The sequence below is a fragment of the Clarias gariepinus genome, chromosome 16, assembly GCF_024256425.1.
Source record: "Clarias gariepinus isolate MV-2021 ecotype Netherlands chromosome 16, CGAR_prim_01v2, whole genome shotgun sequence".
In the NCBI taxonomy this organism is placed as follows: Eukaryota; Metazoa; Chordata; class Actinopteri; order Siluriformes; family Clariidae; genus Clarias; species Clarias gariepinus.
The window spans coordinates 30,157,518-30,179,523 of NC_071115.1; the positions used below are offsets into that span (position 1 = coordinate 30,157,518).

A 22,006-nucleotide genomic window follows, 5' to 3' on the forward strand; every position below is an offset into this window, starting at 1 on the left:
TTGATCCTGCTGTAGGCCTGTACTGTATTGTACTGTACTGTACTGTACTGGTTAAGGTTAGACAGGTGTCTGACAGGTGGTTGTTGTGATGCTGCCATCTAGTGGCCACATTAATAAACGTCGTAAAATGCTGTCATATTCCCTAGAGAAATTGTCAATAAAAAATAATCTAATCTTGAAATCACATCAAGCATTTTGACAAAGGGCTAGAGTTTCAGAATGCCCATTTTGATAAATTAATTTCACCTGTAATAACTGTGTATTGATACTATATGTAGGACTATAATGCAGTGTGCATGGATTATAGAAATATATTTCACACACATATAAATGTATCATCCTCAGTGTCGTCTTGTGTTTAAATGAAACTGTTTGTAATCTGTGAAATCTATTAATTATATATGTCTTTCTGATGTAATCTGTGCACGCATGAAAGCAAAGATAGAATATAGGAAATATTTCTATTTCCTCTTGAGACCCGGATGTCTCCAGATGAGCACATTTCATTTTCACCCAACTTCACTGTCTGTATACAGTATATGCTGGTCCCCTCCTCATATGAGGACTGTTAGGTACTGTTGTATACTGCTTTTGCTAAACTTCTTCCTGGTTGAGGACATTGATTAAATTTAAAGTTATCAGCTATGAATAAAGAGAAACAGTCAGTTGAAATTGCAATGAACTTGCAAACTCCACACGCAAAGACCCCGAGGTGGGAATCGAACCAAAACCCTTGACATGCAACAGGTGCAACAGGCCCACCATGCCACCGTGTCACCAACGTCACATGTGTATTAGTGATTATAAAATTCATGAGTAACAGCTCATAAACCTTTAGCAGAGATACACAAAGATATAAAAAGATATCTCTACTCCAACACATGCAAAAACAAATCTATTCTTGGTTAATAAATCATAAAAAAAAGACTACACTAGATAATTAGCAATGAGCAGAAGAGCTTTTACTGTTGCCACGGTTACAGAGTGTACATCGTTTGAGACATTTTTTATTCCTATCTCGACATGTGTATGTACATGATAAAAACGTAAAGCAGATTGAAATATTTTTAGAAAGTCAAAAGTTTCAAGTTGTTTATTTTCAGCTCAGTCTAATCCTTGTCTCATTTAAATAATAATAATAATAATAATAATGTAATAACAGAACACAGTTTTGAGAGTAAAAACTCCATTTATTTTTCTATATAATCTCCTGCTACACCAATGCACTTATCCCAGTGATTTAGTAGTGCTTGGACACCATCAAGGTGACCCAAACATGTGTTCCTGTAATGTGCAAGTGGTGTAATGTAATGTTGATAATGACTGTGTGTCCAGTTCCCACAGACAGATGCGTCTCTTCCACAAGCTGGAGACGAGCTACACATTGATTTTCAAGGATCAGACACTGAATGTTTACAGACGAAATCGTCTTTATCGAATGTACGGCCGCCTTAAAACCGTTTGCACCTCAAGTGTTTTACTGCGTCTAAAAGTCTTATGACCGCACTGCGCTTGAAGCCTCCTGTAAGTGTTTTTTTTTTTCACGCTTTCATTCACAAGAAATTTCATCACAAGTCCCAGTTCAGCTTGAACATCCCTCACAGAATACATGTCAAAGGTTAAGAGTATTTACTGCTACCAAAAAAACAACAACAACAACAACGAAGGACAAAGAAATTACACAACCGATTATCAACATTTATTAGTCCACAAATATATTTATACATTGGTAAAACCAGTCAATAAACCAAAGAAATGTTATGTTTAAAACATAAGCTGTGTACGATGAAAACAGTGTTAACTGTATGTGGGTCCGTTTTACAGAATGGAAAACAATGATGTGCGCTGTATTTATGTCTCATTTATGTTAACAGATGAAAATGCTAATAATAATAATTAAAAAAGTATAATTTAAAGGACATATCTGGAATTTAATACTGAAGAAAATCTGCTGAATAGCAAAGACCAAATCTTCATGACACGTCAAAGTGTCAGATACACTCGTGCTCATTTCTTTATTTTAGTGCAAAAGTTCAAAGAAAGAAAAAAGTTTAAAATCTAGTCTGTAACATTCGTGTGCAAAATAACTTAAGAACGAGTGTAATTAATATTTAACATTGCACCTTATTTAAGCAGAACATAAAGTGGTTTTTGATCGGGACAGAACGGGCTGAGTTGATTGTAATTTATATCTTACCTGTGATGCTTTCGAATGAACAAAAAGAATTTGGGATACAGTACAGAGAGACTACGTGGACAATCAAAACAACTGGCATTCTAATCTACAGCTTCATTTTAAAAAAAATAAGCAGCGATATGACAATTAATCTTAAGGCCATCTGAGAGCCACCTGAAAACCTTATTAACGACATTCCATGTCAACCTACAAGGCACATTGAAAGGATGGGAAGACATAAAACACGTCCTTTAAACAGCGGCACACTGCCATCAGTACACTCACTACATCTCTCTCTTTCTGAAATATATAACAATCTGACTTCCTGCGTAGTTCGGTACCATGACGTGTGCGACCTGCCTGACAAGATTTGAAGCAAAAACACGTGAAATCAATACAATAAATAAAGACACGACTAAACACAAACTGTGCTTTTCTGGTAAACCCACAGACAGACATGTTTGCTCATTTCGACCCGAGCCCTTAATCCATCACGGACGCACGCCATGACGTGAAAGATGAAGAAAACACCAAGATCTGCTTCATCAAATCCTGAAACGTATCATATCATGAGCTTCCTTGGATTGTCGCACCGGAGATTGGTCCGAGTCTGGAACAGAGTTTGGAGTGTGTGTACTGACACCCAGCCGACCAACGTGATGGAGCCGGTTTTCCACCAGTAACGGCAGAGAGAAGGTGAAGGTCACGGGTGAGCCAGGTCCAGCTCCTCCAGGCCGTGCTTGCCCATGTGATAACGAGCCAGATCCTTCCTGGTCACCAGACCCGTGACCTTTAACACATACACACAATGCGTGGTAAGGAAAATACACGAAAATCATTTATTTTTTAAATAATAAAAAAAGGAAAGTGTTTTATCAGTGTTTTTTGTTGCTTTTTTAACCCTAGCAGTAGCTTCACAGCTCCGCCCTCATGTTTCTTATTATGTTTGCAAATATACAGGTCAGAGTTGTGAACAGAAACAGCGCAAAGTGAACAAAAAGACTACCAGAAGAGAATGTTTATCTCTGAATTGCACTTCAGGTTTTGTATTTATTTGTTTATTTATTTTTTGCCAAGTCGTATTTATTTTTCTGGTTTGCTGAAAAATCAGAAAAGCTCAAATATCTTAAAAAAAAATATATATATATATATATAGAATATATAGAAAGTCACATATATAGAAAGTCACATATTGCAGTGCCTACACTGTAAAAGTTGCCATTAAAGCATTTTAATCCAATCAGATTTTTTTGAGCATTGTGATTTTCGAATTCAGTAGGACTAAATTTAGTTGTCTGATTTGTCTCAAGTAGCTCTATTTTGTACAGGTTTAAAGTATTAGAAACTTCTTCTTACTTAGTATCTAATTATAGTTAGACCTGTTCTAATGTTTTTTGTCCATTGCCTTCTCCAGTCCAGTAGGTGTCAGTACTAAAGCAACTGCCTATAAACTCAAACGGAAGGAAAAAAGTGATACTCTCACAAAACAAGAGTATTTAAGTGGTCTCAAGTCTCGTCTTTAGAAGAAGCAATGGGTTTTTATTTCCTGCAAAAGCAGTGAATTGATTCATAATAATAATAATAATAATAATAATAATAACAATAATAATAAACTGACCCATTTATTAATCAAATCAGCCAACAAAAGACTTTCGACGAGTCAAATAAATGCGCCTGACGGCAATAAATACTACAGTATTTTTCGTGTGCTGGGTTCAATCTGCTGGAACACTTTGTCAAATTTAGCACTCTGAATGTTTGAGAATAAAAAGCAACAATGAATCTGGCCCAGTTTGTGTCGTACCATGTGCAGAATTTCTGTCTGTGAACACTTTTATGCGCATTATTAGAACTATTTGCAATTATAATTTAAAACAACGTATGGTTTCCAGTATTTTTATAACCTAGCGTTCTCAGTTCTTACCTGGTTATCAGCATCGACCACCACCAAGTGCCGGAGTCCCAACGCCCGGAATAACTTAAACACTCGAGGGAGAGATGTTTCCTAAAATAATAATAATAATAATGATCAGAAGGATAAGAACAGCTACACTGGTGATAGTGAAAGCAGGAAGAGAGAGCAGACCTCAGGCACGGTGTACGGGGTGGGGTTCATGAACTCTGTCAGGTCCATCATGCACTCTCTCTCGTCCTGCGAGACGTGGATGGACTGGATGGGAGGAAAACGGGGATACGCATCCCGGAAGTCCTTTAGCTGGAGTCTATGCTGCAGTCGAGAGCGCGCCCGCTCCACAAACACCTACACACACACACACACATTGATTGTTTCATACACTTGTGTTCCACTAAGTATTGCTACACTTTCTTCAAACCTTAAGATCAGTAACCATGATTTATTGATCAAGACCAAATTCTTTCCCATTTTTTAAAAATATTAAAAGCAGTTTGTTAAATTGTTATCAGTACTATACACCACACTCTCTCTAGGCCTGCCAGAGGAACTGAGCATTACAAGGGTTTCGTAATACCCAGACCTCAAATAAATTAATTCTGAACCTATTTTTGGTACGAGTGCCCCATTTACACTGCAGCGCTGCCTGCATTCAGGTCAGAAGGTTGATTCTCTCAAACTGCAGCTCTGACACAAATCGCAGGCTTAAATGATTAAATTCATCACGTGTGCGATTTCACTGAGAGTGTATACACTGAAGTGTCATGTGAGTTTGCAGAACAGCAGGGGTGACCTTGTGTTTGAGCAGGACGATGAGCTGAGAGCGGAGGATAAGGCCGCAGAGCTTCCCAGGCTGAAACAAAAAAAAAATAAAAAATAAATTCACATTGTTCCAGTTTCACATTAAAACGGTCAAATCTAGAGCAAAGTCAGGTTGCCAAGTCTGTCTATCCAACCCATAGCGAGGAGATACGGGAAACAGTTCGTACCTCATCAACGGAGACAGGCTGCATGATTACAGGGAACCCGTTGTGATTGGTGGACGTGCCGCTGAGGACGTCCACTATGGTCCCCACCTTCTCCACTCTGTTAAAGCACGTGACTGGCGAGCTCATGACTTCTCTATTGGATTGAAAAAAAATTTTTTAAACGTCATCAGCTCTGTTTATTATATCTGTCTTACATCATCATCATTATTATTATTGTGACTGTGATACAATACCACGTAAAGCACCACAATACCTGAATACCAAAAGCAATACTACGCCCAGGGAAATGAAAAGAAAACAAACCAACAACAACAATGTTCGTCTCACAAGGAAGTGTAGAGTACAATGAAGTACACGGAATACTTAAGTTTGAAGAATGAAATCTACTGAATAATCACGTCTAAGGAATACACGAGGGTATGCTGGAGTGTAGGGAACACTCCGGAGTATGGAACACCCCAGTGTAGGGAAAACGAAGTGGTAGGGAATACTGACGTGCAGGGAAGCAGGAAAAACTAGAAATACTCAAGCAAAGGAAATATTCACAAGTAGGGAATACTCAGGTACAAGGAATACTCAAGCGGGGAACACTGACAAGCAGAGAATACTCAAGAATAGGGAACACTCATGGAGTAGTTAGGGGTATAAGGGAATACTCAGGTATAGGGAATACTACAGTTTAGGGAATAATCAGGTGAAGGAAATACTGACGTATGGAACACTTACATGTAATGAACACTTAGGGTCAAAACAGTGATGCGTAGGGAATACTCAGGTGCACTGACATATAGGGAATACTGAGCTGTACCGAAAACTAACATATAGGGAATACTTGGGTGTAGGGAGCAATGATGTATAGGAAATCAGGTGTAGCTCGGTGGTTAAGGCTCTGGACTATGGCTTGGAAGGTCCCAGGTTCAAGCCCCACCACTGGAATATGCCCCACCACCATAAATGTAAACGAAGAAAATATATGAAGTTGCAGGGTAAAAACAGGTCAGTAGAAATCAGAACTTTGTTTCATACTGAAATTAAGAGCATTTACACACACACACACACACACACAAAGAATGTGATGAGAACTGACAGGATTAGAACTAAACAGCTGTGTGCTCATAAAAAAAAAAATACTGTTCAGAGACAAAAAGTTAGACTTGGAAGTGATAGGAAAAGGTCATGTGACCCTATCCCAGAGTGATGGGCGTGTCAGGGTAAGAAGGGAAGCGCATGAAGCGATGCTCCCATCATGCATAGTGTCCACTGTACAAGATAAGATAAACCTTTATTAGTCCCACAAGTGGGAAATTTGTTTTGCCACGGCAGCAAGTGGACAGTACAAAGTTTAAAATTAAGAAACAACAGAACAAAGTAAAATAAAATAGAAAAAAAAATAGAATACCAACGGTATAAAATGTACACTTTACAATCTGGATATAGAATATGGACATCTGTGTAGTAAAAGATTAGACTATAGTAAGCAAAGTTGACAAGCCCCTGGAGACAGTGTTATGATCTGGGGTTGCTTCTGTCGCTCAGGTCTACTGTAGACTCAGTAACGTTATGGGGCAATAAAATGAAGTCAGCTGACGACCTGAACGTACTGAATCACCAGGTCATCACATCGATCGTGTTTTTCTTCCCTGATGGCACGGGACATATTCCAGCACTCTGAGAGTGACTCTGGAGGCACAAGGAATTATTTACACACATTAACTGGACACAGGAGAGTCTTAGGGACGTGCTGAAAAAAAGACTTGACACTCCAGTCATCATTAAAAGTTCTCAGCCACAATTCACGCAGCTAAAGAAGGAAGCAAATGTTGTGACGGTACACAGGGTTGTCCAAATGACACCAAAGTTAAATGAAAAAGAATTAAAGAATTAAAGTTTTTTTTTTTTTTTTTGTCCAGGGTGTGTAATGTGCTTTAAAGTATTTACATCACAATATTATTTTATTTCACACAATCCCAGTAGCACAAAGATATTCATGTCAAAATCTCTGGAATGCATCTTGTATACTTGCATACTTCAAATGCAAGAAGTGAATTCATCTATGAACGTGTGAACATAAACGACTTAATGCGGAATTTAATGTGGCACGACGAAATCAGGTGGTGTTTATATTACAGTAAAATATAAAAACAATCTTGTTTTTCTGGGTTGGATGGTCACAACCGCCCGGTTTGGTGAGGTTGATAAAGGTACAGTACCTGGCAGTCAGCCAGTGAGAAGTCGCGGGGGCTTCGGAGTGGAGGAAAGGAACGCTCTGGAGTCGGATGTGTAAATCGTAAATCCCCTGTGAGCGATAAAACCACAATAATAATCAAACGCACACATTAAGACTACAAAAAAAGAAATGTTTTAGATTTGTAACCATCGTCAAAAATGTGTGTGAAGAACAAAGGGCGATACACACTTCTATGAAATAGTCCCCTATGATCTTGGCGGTCATCAGCACCAGCATGATGGGGAGGCCGTAGGTCACGTTTCCGGTAGCTTCCACCAAGATGACCGTCAGACTCAGGGTCATTCTGACAATGCCACCTTAAAAAAAAACAACATTAAAAGAAGCATTCATTTCATTCGCTGCTCATGTGATGCTTGAAGACATAAGGAAACTGTCAGAAATCATGTCACACATCACACAAGAGCATCTCTGACTCACCGAGTTGGGCCGCGGCTCCCACGAGGGCGTACTTTCCCGGATCTGCCCAGATCTGCACAAACAACAAATTACAATGACACGGCAAATCTCAGCTGATCTTACAGTAGTGCAGTCACAGAGCTCACACAGAGAGAAAAATAACCTATTTAGCAAAAAAAAAAAATGATTAGACAGAGAGAAAGTCACGCTTTTAGTTTAATTCCTCTTATGAATGCGCCATTTGTCTTGTTTAACTTTTTACCCGTTTGTACTTACATTTTAACGTCATGTGAAAAAACAACAAGAAGCCTGATCTAAACTTTGGAGAGAAGAACAAGTGACGATAACAAGTTCCAAGATTTGGAGGGTGTTAAAAAGGAGGAGAGAACACCAGACAAGACAGAAACTGACAAAAACCGTGTTATTACAGACAGTCAGAGAGGTGGTGGTACATGTTCGAGAAAAAGAAAGAAATGTCTCTCTGGGGAGACGTCTAAAAGTGTTGAAGCAAAACGAGATGCGACGAAGACAACGAACCCACGGATATAAAAAGCGATAAAGGCACTTTGGTTCTGCAAACGATCTCGGCACTAAGCAGGAAGTTTCTCATTCTCATCATCTCATTTACACTGCATCAAATCAGCACCAAGGGAAAGTATTACAGAAAACGGTAAAACAGCAGAATGCTGTACAGATCAGAGAGCAAAACCCAAGACTGAACGTGGCGAGGGTATCCGCACCATCATGATCCGAGGTGGGACATGCAATAAAGGAGAACAGCTAACTGGAAGTCATCAGGATGAAATGGTGTATTAGTGGAGTTCCTCAGTGCAGGGGGAGGAGACACTGTGGATGAAACAGAGAAGCCTGAGTCGGGTCCTTCGTACCAATCCCAAAGAAAAGGAACCTGAAAGATGGTCAAGCTGGGTTCGGACTCCAGGCAAACCCGATGTCTTTCGCTAATTTGATCTTTAAGTCCGAGTGTCCACACTGTTATTTGATCAGATTGAGTTTGACTCTTTTCAGACTATCTGAACAAATCAAACTTCCTGCTTCAGTTCCTGTGGTAAGGACGCCGGAGGATCGCAGGCAGCGCATTATTTCCTAATAAGTCACCCTGATTCTGTACGTTCCCTTTAGCCTTCCCTGCACTCATACATTACATACTGCTGTAAAGCCAGACACTCTTAAATGGAAATTCAAAGAGACAGTTTTTACATACTTAGCACCAAAAAAAACGCAGTAACGAAAATCCCAGCAGCCTCCTAATGCAGAGCTACTTAACTTTCTACAAAATTGATTGCAACATCTTTATTTCCAGCATCTCTGCACTAATTTTTCATCATGGATTCACTTCCCAGTCCACTTGATGTGGTTCAAAAAGTTAAGTACTTCTTTGTTTATTTATTTTTATTATTTACTTGGGCTGAGAGTCTGAGCAAGACCTAAGACTTCTGAGCGCATGAACATTAACACAGTGGATTTCAAGAAAGACTTTCAACTCAGTCCCACCTGACATGCTAGAGTTTATGAAGAGAGCAAAGGTGAGAGTGGCTTGGTTGGGGGACAAACCTGGAGACATTAACCGTACAGCTGGGAAACGAATGAGACAACGATGTGTCCTGTTCGAAATAAAAGGAATAAGAGGAATGAGGGAGGCACTGGAAGGCTGTGAAAGAGCAATCTTTATAGGTGAAAGTCACCCGAGTGAGGAGGAACTGCAGGAACTGTTAACACGATCAGAAACAGCCTGTACACAATGGTTCGGGTTGTTAATTAATCCAAACTGAAATGAAAAACACGGTGTCAAGTAAAACACCTTTTGAAACACATGTAAACAACACTGTTAGAACAGGTCGGGCTAGAACAACTTCCTGCACCTCGGCTCAATCATTACAGATTACGCAAATTACACAAACAGAGATTGAAGGTTTACTGAAGCTTATGGAACTTGTAGTCATGGGATGAGTATCAAAGTGATATGATTGTGAAAGGTGGACTTTGAAGAAAAGGCACTGAGGAAGACTGATGAGGAAAGGGAAATTTGTAGAGATTTAGAGATGTAAAGAAGAGGTGGCCTTCCTTCTTGAGTGATATAATGAAGAAAACAACACTTTGTCTGGAAGGATATTCATTCCACAGACTACCTTATCTTGTTTAGTTCACTTATTCTTGGGAGGAAAAAGAGACGGTTTGTCATGCTCCCAAGAAACCACCAACCTCCTTCATCCTGTTATGATACGCTGACACTAAAGAGTGAACATTAAACTAACATTTTCTTTTGGAACCATTCACAATTTTAATTAATTATACTTCCTAACTCAAGATTTCCATATTTCATCATTAAAAAGTTCAAATTCAAATAAACTGACTTTTTATTCAGTACTTAAACTCACTGAAGTTTTACTGGGGAACGCGTAGGGGAGCAGGATGCCGAAGAGTCGCCCCCACGCCGCCCCTATGAGCAGCGATGGGATGAACACCCCCGCGGACACGGTCAGGCCGTAAGTCCAGCACGCCAGGAAGAAATACGTCAGGGTGAAGAGTCCCAGAGTCTGTGGGTTATAAGTGCCTGAGAAGAGGAGGGGGGGGAAAAAACACAAAAAAACAAATAAATAAATGTTTTACTTACAATTTGTGACAGAGTGAAAGAGAAGCAGATTTATGACAACATTACAGCGTAAATCATGTCACCTGACATCAATAAACCTGAAGTCACATGAATAAAAAGATTTATTTAATACTAGACGTACTTGTGACTTCGCTCACGTGGAATTTAACTGCACACTCATAAATAAGTGCGTTTAAAAAAATAAAAAATAAAAATAAATAAGTAAAGCGCCATCTGTTGGATTTTGAATTGAATTAAAATTTTTACGTGTTACCGTGAAGTGCGAGGAACTGAGGTCTGAGATCGCGTTTATTATTACGTCATTTTTTTAATGCACACTCATACGCGCGTATTAAAAAATGTACAGCGCCATCTGTTGGAATTAAAGATGAACTACTGATTTTTTTTCCTGAGGTTAATTTTTTCATGATTTTCAATTTAAAATTGAAATTAGCATATCTTCTGTTCCCGTGGGCCGACTGCGCTGAAACAAAGCTAATATGTTACCACAAGCTCGACCAAATACACCAGGGAAAAACACATTCAAACTCATTCAGTTGCTTTTATGTGATGACTGCACAAACATACAAACAAAAATTCCCAAAACCATCTTGATGTGTTCTTTTACTCATCTTGCACGCGTCCTTGCAAAAAATTTTTGGGCAAATATCTTCAATGCACAGACACGCCCACTTTACAGTTTTATTATATGTAATAGAAGAAGATTTATTCTTCTTTTTTAAGTTTTCAAGGTCAGAGGTAAAGATACGTCTTGAAATGCTTGAGATAGAAGCGCTCCTGTCTCGCCGTTATAGCACACACACACACATACACACACACACACACACACTTACCTGTTGGACTATGAAACAGACTCCTCACACTCCTCTCGGGCGTGTTGAAGAACGCTGTGGCCATCGCGTTATATTCTCCATCAGCACAGAAGAGCTAAACAGCACAGACATTCTCTTAGCTGTGAAAAGCGCGCTCTGGAGTTTAGCTAGATGTTAGCCTTTACATTAAAGTAGAATTTGCATGACTCTTTTGAAGTAAAATATCCACCTGTAGAGGATACTCCTCCATTGAATCAGACTTCAGCGGCTGGCAGTCGGTGGAGAAATAAATCATGGTGAAGGACACGGTGGCCGAAACGGCAGCCACCAGCATGGCTTCCATCACCTGCAGGCACCGCCGGTGCACGTACCTGAGAAACGCAGTTGGGTTACGGCTTATAACTCGACACCTAAATGAATTCTGACGTCTCTAGATTGTGACGCCTTTACCTGAAGCTTTACCTGATTCGGAATATCGTCAGCCAGTAATTGATGGCGTTAAATAGCGCTCCAAGAAAGCCACCTGAGGAGAAAGGGAAAAAATTTAATTTGTTGGTGTTCATGCTGTTTTCTGATATACATTCGGAGAGCTTGGGCTTACCGATGGCTCCCATGATGATGAAGAGTGGAATCTCATAAATATAATACTGCACACTCTACAAAACAAAAAAAAAAAAACATTGATAACCAGCAGTTTGACTTAAAATGGGCATCAGACACATCTCTCACTCATTAAATATTGGTTCAAACTATACAAGTCAAATACAATAAATAAGACAAATATTCAAAAAAAGTGACAAGTGATACTGTTACTGTCTTGGCCTTGCACATGTATATGTAAAAAATAATTGTTTTAATTTAGTTTTGTGCAGTCTGTACTTTCAGTATGCTAATTAGGTACAAGCTCCCTTCTGTGGCACTGAGATCATGTGACCTGCGACCTCATTATAATTTTCTTCAAAACAACCATCATGGCGGTCACAGAGCCGACTTGCAAAATAAGACACAAGATTTTACCAAATCCGCCAAAAGAAAAATCTTCACTTGTTTGGGTTTTCCCATTCCTTGTTTGTTTTGACGCCTTGTCATGTGACTGTTTCATTTGCAAACGCAATAATATTCATTAGCACCTGTCAAAGATGGGCGTGTACGGAGGATCAGCCTTGTCTCTGTTCAATTATTTTATTGTTCATACAAAACACTTTATTCGCTATTGTGACTGCCTTATTTTTTCTCTTCATTTTAACATTCATTCTTACACACGTAATGTAAATTTTGAGAACCATGTACTGTATGTGTCAATCTGTAAGTAAATTCCATACATTCCTTTTTTCTCTTAACAACCTTGACCTAAGTTCAACAAAATCTTTTAAGACGGGGAAAAAAATAAAGACCTTAATCTTATTTGTGAAAGAGTTTAAAGCATTGTTTGCATTATTAAAATACACTGTTCTTCTACCCAGATGTTGGTCCCTGTAGAGATAAAGGTAAAAGTGGCGAGGCTGCCCTCATCCATATATATGGCACATGCCCTAAATAACTTGGAGAAATGTCTTTCAAACCTCGTCTAACATGCTGATAACAATCTGGAACCAAAAAAAAGTAAAAAATTTGAAAAGTGAAAAAAAAAAAAAAAATAGTTCTCCTGGATACCTATAAGACTTTCATTTTTTGTGACTCAACTTTCGGAAGAATGCCAATTGCTTGAATCATAAATAAAAACATCTTAAGTCATGGACCAGTGAGAACCGGTTACAGATGATGACAGATGATCAGCCGGTGGGATAAGCCGATTATTATCAGTGTGAGGTCACTGCTGAGACAAAAGAAGTTTTCCTTTTTAATAACGTACAGACATTTTTAAAATTCAGTTTTCGCTTTGTCATTATGGAGTGCTGAATGTACACTAGATTAATGAGAAAAAATGTATTCAAACAATCTTTTTCTGAATGATCTGTATAAGCCGTTCAGAGAATTATTAAAGATGAGAGTTTTTATAGTAATGCGAGTTATTTGAAAAATATTTGAGTTGAACCTGTGAGACAGAGACATAGCGGGACAGAGACAGAGAGTTACTTGAGAACTTACTTCAAACCTGCCGAAGTTAATGAGACCAGGGTTGGAGAGCTCGCCCATGTTCCCATTGTAGACACTCATAAAGAAGTTCAAAGTGAAGGTTGAGATCATCGACGCAAAAAACTAAGTTAAAACATAAAAGGAAAAATAAATAATAATAATAATAACGTGAAAAAAGGTTTACTGGCAATACTGAAACTCTGACACTTTCAGTATTTTTCTGTGCAAGTCATGTTAAAACTTCCAGCACGTTAAAACTCTCATGTCTTGTGTCTGCACCTAATCTTGATAAGATATTAATTAACCACAGTCTGCTTAATGAGTCGACAGAAATCAGATTGATGGAAATGCCATATCTTTTGTGCCTTAGTGGTAGATATCCTTATATCTACAACTAAAGATGACAAACATTTTGTCTCGTATAACCGGTGCCTAAAATTCACTCACAATCCTCCAGGTCAGCATCTGATTCCAAAAGGACGCCCCTTCCTCTAAACTGAACAAAACTCCACCTGTACAGAAGAAAACAGAGGACAAAACATCAACGTCAGCAGTGATATCACATGTAACGATGCACCCGTATCGAACGCTCCAGATTCTGCCGTGAGCCAGTGTACGTCTATGGAGTGATGCAGATATACTCTGATAATTAGTCTGTAAATTAGTTTAGTTATAGAGGTCAAAAACCTGTAATCTATCTGTCCCGTTCCCACGTTTCCAAGAGGACAAAATGATCTAAAAATAAATATCATAGACTGCATTTAGGACAATGTAAATAATCCTAAACATCCTGTACCTCATAAACAAACAGCCTCATTTGTCCACCGTGTGTAAACTTTCTGTTTATCAAACTGAACAAACAATCCATACCAGGTGTATAAAAGTTCAACAGATTTCCTTGTTCCCGGCCACAAAATACCATGGAAAAAATTTACAGCCAGAAGTAACAAAATGACACGTGAAAGAGCGTTTTAAATCAAACTTTACAAGCTGTTTTAAAAAGTTTAATTTAAAATTTAAAGTAATTAAATGTAGCCCATTGCTTATAACACAACTTTTGTATTAAACAATACAAACTAACTTCAAATACAAGAGTTAAACATTAAACTGAGCAGCGTGTATCTATATAACTATGTCTAAACAAACTTAGCAAATAGTTCACTCCGACCACACAGGATGAAAATGTGTAAATAGTTTAGAGTGTAACACCTGTAGGATTATAAAGAAACTTGAGAAAGTCTCGCGGCTCATGGCTTGGCGGTGAGCGAGGACTTTGTTTTAGGACTTGTGTGAGCATGTGTAATAAGGGGGTTTAAGAATAATTCTTTGATTAATTTGAGTTTGGAGAAAAAGGCAGATTGGAGGCTTTTAACACGCTTGATTTTTGATAATGTCATGCCATAAAATTCATTTCTGTTCTGCTCGGTACAGAATTGTTTAAATCTAAGGCTCTTTAAATCTAAAACAATTATTTTGGTCATGTGTAGTGGAAACGTAAAAATTATTTGCAGTATATAAAGTATTAATAAATGTTATATAGTATATATACATACACACACACTTTTTTTCAGATTTTTTATAAATTTTTTCAGAACTGATAAACTAAATTGGCCAATAATTTGCTTCCTATCACACTGTGTCCTGTGCTGTGTGAATGGTTTAAAGTGCACCACCTACAGGAATATAGAGAATAGAAACATTTGACCACTTATCAAATGCAAACATATACATTTTAAAATTTCTTAAAAAAAAAAAAATTTGATTCTGGATTTTCTACACAAGGCCAGTGTGCAGGTGACGGCATCTCACCAACAGGAGCTCCGAAGGCAGCAGAAACTCCAGCAGCTGCTCCGGCAGAGACGAAATCCCTTTTCTCCGTGTCCCTGCGGAAATACTCGAAGATCTGCACACATTCGGAAGATTACATTATCTTAAGCAGGATGTTGTGACGCCTGAATATTATTATACATGAACCTGAAACCCAGGGATTACGCGTTACATTTTTACCTTGAAGTCTTTCTTGAGAGACGTGCTCCTGCCCTGGGACACCCCGGCTGCCACGACGGCTCCCGAGTGAATCATCGGCCCTTCCTGGTGGGAATAAACAAACACAGGATTATTACGTTTCAGGCGATTCCCACGCAGCTGTTTTTCCCAGTCTTTAATGCGGTAAGTGAAAGGGCACGGTCCAGCGGGTAGGACATAGGAGAGACTCGTGATCAGGATCATGAGACCGAGCTAGCAGGCACGGCCTGAGATAATGTTTTGATGACATCGTAGCATGAATACACACTGGATAAAATCATGACAGGCGTATAATGATGTTTACTTCACATTAAATATAAAGGAGTTCCTTTGCAGCTGATTTTTCTCACCTTTCCCACAGCGAGTCCTCCAGCCACTGAGCAGATCACACCACACACTTTCACCAACAGAGTCTGCACACACACACACACACACACACACACACACACACACACAGTAATATAATACGTGTAGTGTATTTTTCACTTCCTCATTTCATTTAGAAGTTCTTATAAGACGTTTTTAGCAGTAATAACTTCACTTAAAACCTGTGAGGCAAAATTATTGACACCCCCAAAACATTGGGAAAAAAAAAAAAAATATATATATATATATATATATATATATATACACACACACCTCATATAAATATTTTATATATAGAGATAGATATATAGACACACACATCCTTCATCATGGTAATGCCAAAATAATGGCACCCACCATAGACATATAACATGGATAATATAGACAGAAACACACAAAATATTCCTCATACCTCCCACCTTTTGTATTATTAATTAATATAAATTGGCAAAATTATTGTCATTTAAATCATAGTCAATTATTGATCCTCAGTGACGGGGGAAAAATCGAGGGGGGAAAAATAAATGGGCTACACAATTTAAACTGGAATTTTTTTAAGAGGTGCCAATAATTCTGGATTAAAACCAAACTACAGATAATTCATCACCTTGAGCCGGACGACTCGAGGGATCTTCACTCCGTTTAGGTAACACTTGATCTGTGGAATCCCGCTCCCCGCAGCGATGGGCTATAAATACACACGGGCACGTCACACACACACACACACACACACACACACACACACACACACACACACAATGAAATACAAACATACTGTCATCTACAAGCAAAACAAGAAGAGACTAAAAACTAAAGATATTCCAGCATCAGATTTAAGATGAGCTTAAAGTACATTCAGAGGATATAAAGCTGTTATGAAGAATATTTAAATATCATTTGCAATATCATGTTGCTTTTTTTCACCTTGCTATAAATTATTAAAGCCTTTCTGCTGGATACAACGATGATAAAGAAACTTCAGTGGAACAAACCACACTAAATGTCTTTGTATACAATAGGTCATGATCCTCAACCTTTTTGTCCTGAGGGTGAATAAATGTTTAAATGCATCTGAATAGATCACATTTGAACGACAAATAAAGAAATAAATATAGAAACAAAAAAAGAAAGAAGGAATGAAAGAAAGAACTTCCCCTTAAGCAGGTTATACAGTAAAAACACAAACTTTCATGTTTATCAGCAAGTGAATAATAAATAAAACATGATATTGTTATTTAACTTAAATTTCATTTAATTACACTGTACTCTGATCGCTCATTAACCACCAAGAACAAAGATAAATGTTCTCATGTATAATGCTGATCAACACTTTTCTAAGAAATTAAGCAGTTTGAAACAACTGGATTTTGTTTTGCACAAAAGAGCCACAAGAAAAGTCAGTTGAATTATTCTGATGACCCAGAGATCATACTGTACGTAAACTGAATCAGAGATAAACACAAACCTCAACGTACGCGACGAGGATGGAGCCGACCATGACAAAAGCCGAGTTCATGACCGCCCACAGGATGAGAGAGACGGACAGACCTCCGTCTGTGGTGAACTTCTCTATGTCTGCATGTCTAGTTAAAGACCTCATTAATTAATTATTAAATTAATGAAATAAGGGTATCCTGAAAGGTGACTCACAGACTTTATTTTAAATTACAGCAGAAGCAGAGGCTAGTAAATATTAATTAAAGTAGATATAAAGTACATAGAATGTTATAACTAGAAGATTTAAAGTTCAGCTAAACAAATAAGCATGATTCTGATTTCATTTTGCTTAATTTATTTGTTTACATAAATGTACAAATAGACATTTATTTCAATGTTGTATAAATGTAAGGCAATCTATAATAAGAATATTAAACACAATGAAATTTAAGGTGATTTCAAGAATGAATGACTGGACGGACGGACGGACGGACAGAACATTCTTTTGTGTGGCAATTTATCTATCACCACACTGACTCCAAAATAGATTTTTTTTAAATTATTTATATAGGAAATAAAATGTTGCAGTTCCTCCAAAATCCTATGGGTAACGTGCACTAAACTATTGATACTTCGGCAGTAGGAGCAAATTTTTTGCCAAATTTGTTTTGAAATGTGACAAGTTTTAATATCAAATTAGGATATTTTGGAAAAAATTTGGTACTTACAAAATCGCAAACACAAGTAGTATTGTCACTTTGGTATCGTGATAATATTGTATCGAGAGGTCCCTAGTGATTCTCATCTCTAATAGATAGATAGATAGATAGATAGATATGGACTGATAGATAGATAGACAAGTATGTTAATTTTTTTTAAACAATATCACATTAGAGAGGCAGTTTGGAATTTGTAGTGACCCCTCTAATAGAAATATACTTTTTTAAGCAACTCACAGTAAGATATTTTTTATTACATCAGGACACATGGCACCCCGCCCAAATAAAGTTTCCCTTTTAAATGTTCCTGACGTCCCTTCTAACATCCTGAAATTTGCTCTCGTCCTCAAATTTACTTAATCCACTACATTTTAGCCTTTTTAATAGTAATGGATATAATAAAACCTTACGTTATGGATTACTTTACCATTTAGGGAAAGGTAAAATATCGCCTCTTTAACTCAGAATTGGTACTAATGAAACAATCTATCCAAGTTTATTGTTTACATTTTAGCATTTAAACGACCATTTATCGTTGTGCCTTGATTAAGTGTGTATTATGTTGTGGTGTTAATAATAATAATAATATCTGGATGCACCACCAGTTGGAGTAAGGATACACTCCTTGACCACATCGTACTTTACTCCAGCCAGTTTCTCCACCATGATATCGATGAGGCAGGCGATGAGTCCTGTCAGAAAGCCGATCAGCCCACAAATGAACCAGCGACTGATCTCCAGACACCTGAAGCCCTGAACACACAAACACACACATACAGGTCATGAGAATCCATTATACACAAATGAAATAATGTCACGTTGGTCATTTGTGTTGCGCTGGTTTGTCACTGACCATGTGACTCATGCGCCTTTCCTCTTCCAGAAACAACTGATTCTCGCTGTTGTCATAATCCAGACTCTGAAACAAACAGAAGAAATAAAGATAAACTCTACAGCCATACTGAAACCGCCATTCCAAACCAGGTCTGGACTCCACAGCCTGGTGTCTTTAATATTAATTACTCATTTTATATTAATTACCTCATATTTGAGCGAGAGCAACTTCTCGTTGTGCGGAATCTCTCTAGGTTGATGCCTCACAGCATCAGGCTGAGAAAATACAAAAACTATTAGAATGTAGAAGCACAGACAGTTTGTATTCATTAACCAGTACTGCATACAATTATACGGAAAATTATTGGCACCCTTTATAGTGCTCATTTTCATAGGGGTGCCAATAATTTTGGAACTAACTATGCTTAATTGATGTCTAGAGTTCAAATATAGGGAAACTTTATATAGTGTTATTTTAGCGTGACATAATTTCAAAAAGTGCATTTGTGTTCTGTCAACATGTGACACATGATGCAAAACTATTGGTGCCCCCACTGCTTATGCGTTACTCCTTTTTGTTAAAAGGAAGGTGCCAATAATTACGTACTTATTGACATTATGGACACTGTATGAAAGTGAGGGTTTAAACAAATAGAAGGGCTGTATGGACTTCAAATGCAATATTCTTTGATGGGGTGTTATTTTTCTTTTTGTACAAGTTCTTGTTTCAAAATTATTGGCACCCTTCATGGTTGTAATAGTTATTTTCTATTTGATCTTTTACAATATCTTTAATAAGATATTTTGTGTTTACACATATTATATAATTGCTATTATAAATGTAGTATTCCTTCAAGGAGATCTTACCTGTCCCATGAAAAAAAAAATGAAGCAAAATAATGGCACCCCACATGTTGCATATTTTGTACTGTTTTGCTTATTTTCATGATGGGTGCCAATAATTCTGGGGTTGCCATTGTGAGTTCATATATAAGGGAGAACACCATGGTTTTATTTTAATTCAACACTATTTTAAGAAGCACAATACTCTCTGATCAAATATTTGTTGCATAACTATTGACACCCTTCAGAACTGTATAATTTTAATTTCTCCATTTGGTGAAAATTCCTGGAAGAGAAACACTGGAGAGACTCGATGATCCATGTCGAGATTTTAATTCGGATTTCAGGGCTGCGTATGAGTCACCAAAAATACATTTTGTCCATGAAACACAACATGGTTGAGAAATATGGTTAAACATGGGTGCCAATAATTCTAAAGCTGACTAACTGACACTCATGCCTCCCAAAAAAAAAGGCATCAGACGTAATAAGAATAAGACAGTCTGTCTTTATTTAGTAAAGGAACCATTTCTAAAACAGGAACGCTGAATCAGATTTTCCTTCCAGAGCTGAAGTGCTTTAGTGTTAGCAAGAAATATTTAGACAAAGACTCTTTATGAGCGTCTGACTGTTTGTTCAATGCAGATTACAGCCTGGACTGTGACCCAGAACTAAACTGCATTTCAGAAACTTTTAAACAAGCCGTGTGCAGCTTATTAAACGAACTGAGCGCTGTGATCTGATCGCTGGTGTCGATGCAGAGTATTTTCACCCACCGCTGCCTACTTTACTTTAAACAGGATGTTACCGTAGACACCGAGGCGTTACTGGAGTTTGAGCGCCAGTGTCATGGAGAGACATGCCTGAGTGGTAGGTAATATAATGTGACTGACTCTTATTGACCCCTGACTGCATATAAAGATGGAATTCTTCATCAGTCTTAATTTAGCTGAACGAGCCTATGGAAAGTCACCTACATAAAGTCACTACACCTACTACTCAGCCCTCTTCTCTCTGGTCTCGGCCACCGTGGGGTGCAAAACAATATTAAAAAAATCAGAAAGCAAAATAACAAAACCAGAAACAACAACAATTAAGACAAACTGAAAAAGGTAGGTATAGTTTGCGAATTAAATTCTTAATACTTAATGGACGAGACATCCGCCACTCAAGAAATACAAGAAAAACTGCAGCCTCAAAGACATTCAAATGCTGTAAGCTGCAGTACTTCTTGTTTATCTTTGTACTTTGTTTCCAGTTTTTCTTTCTTTGTAATTTCATTTGCGGTTTTGTTCTTTTGTTTTGCATTTCTCAGCCCACCCCCCAATCAACTGCCACAGAAACGATAGATACATCACCAGAGTGGGGATGTCCTGTCAGGGCACAGACGTAAGACATCTTTCAAGAACAGAACATGAGTCTAGACGACAGGATGAACCGTTACTTATGTGAGATGTTAAACGGGGGTCAATCATTCCAGATTTTAAATTAATTACTCGTCCCACAAGACTCTGATGGACTAACGCTGAGTTTTACCTCTTCTGTCGTTATAGCCTCCTCCTCCAGATCCACAGTGCTCATACGGCCTATGTGAAACATACTGCCTCCGGATTGCTATTAAAACACACACACACCATGTCAAAGACAGAGGCAATTCTCCTATCATTTTCATCATGACCCAACGTCGCATAATACTAGGACTATCCACTTCTTTAAAAAAAAAAAAATCTTTTTTACGAAAGAGTCCAAACAGGAAGCAGGGATGTGTGCCTTTCCTAGATTGCAAAATATGATAAATTTACCTCCATTTTGAAAACTTACAAAATGAAAGTGTCATTTAGGATATTTTAAAGCTTCAAATGAAAAAAACCCTGGGAAGTCTCGCATGCCTGTCTCTATCCCTGCCAGAAAGATAAATCACATGCAAACAAACAAACAAACAAACAAACAAAAACAAATCCACACACACTGTCTCTCTCCCCACGAAGATACTCTCAGTCTGAAACACAGCTTTTTCTATATACATGACCTGTAAGTGAGTGAGTGAGTGAGTTAGTGAGTTATGTAGTTAGTGAGTGTACAGTATGATGTTGTTGTTGTTGTTGTGCTAACCTGCCCGCTGTATCTGCTCTCCTCAGCCCCGTTCAGAAGCGGAGTCCCCTCTCCGGACCACGACACCTTCTTCGCTATGTTGTTGGCCATGTCGGTGGTGTGCTTTTTAATTACGATATATATATTTTTAATTGTATAATTGTTAAAATTGCCCAGCTAAGGCTGAGGAACCTGCAGAAACGCCACTTCCCCCATGACTGACTATCATACGCGGTCTCGTGACGGAGCGCGAGACAGTCCACGAAGAAGAAACACGGAAGTGAGTGTCATGGGAAATGTAGTTCTAAAATGTAGTTGCGAATACTGACGTGATGAAACATGATGAAAAGTTCTGTATAATATCAGCCATTTCTCTCTCTCTCTCAAAAACATGTATATATATATATATATATATATATATATATATATATATATATATATATATTTGAT

General features: G+C 38.0%; 1 protein-coding gene across 1 annotated transcript; it reads right to left on the reverse strand.

The window, feature by feature from the left end:
- Positions 1-1,677: 1,677 nt before the first annotated feature.
- clcn7 (chloride channel 7) lies at positions 1,678-21,781 on the reverse strand. Its single transcript, XM_053514999.1, has 25 exons — positions 21,578-21,781; positions 21,002-21,079; positions 18,830-18,898; positions 18,642-18,707; positions 18,409-18,541; positions 17,098-17,207; positions 16,240-16,320; positions 15,617-15,679; positions 15,249-15,332; positions 15,051-15,144; positions 13,689-13,753; positions 13,254-13,364; positions 11,767-11,821; positions 11,628-11,688; positions 11,395-11,536; positions 11,187-11,280; positions 10,118-10,293; positions 7,743-7,794; positions 7,494-7,621; positions 7,288-7,373; positions 5,078-5,210; positions 4,882-4,941; positions 4,263-4,436; positions 4,101-4,181; positions 1,678-2,966 (listed from the first exon to the last, which is right to left on the reverse strand). Exons 1-25 carry the CDS (start codon positions 21,665-21,667, stop codon positions 2,880-2,882), a joined length of 2,373 nt encoding a protein of 790 aa, XP_053370974.1. The 5' UTR covers positions 21,668-21,781; the 3' UTR covers positions 1,678-2,879.
- Between the last annotated feature and the right edge of the window lie 225 nt (positions 21,782-22,006).

Coding starts and splice junctions, on each gene's coding strand:
- clcn7 (XM_053514999.1), bottom strand. CDS start 21,667: ATGGCCAACAACATAGCGAAGAAGGTGTCGTGGTCCGGAGAGGGGACT. Junction 15,145..15,248: donor CTCTCAAGAAAGACTTCAAG/GTAAAAATGTAA, acceptor GAATGTGTGCAG/ATCTTCGAGTATTTCCGCAG. Junction 5,211..7,287: donor TCTCACTGGCTGACTGCCAG/GTACTGTACCTT, acceptor TCAATCCAATAG/AGAAGTCATGAGCTCGCCAG.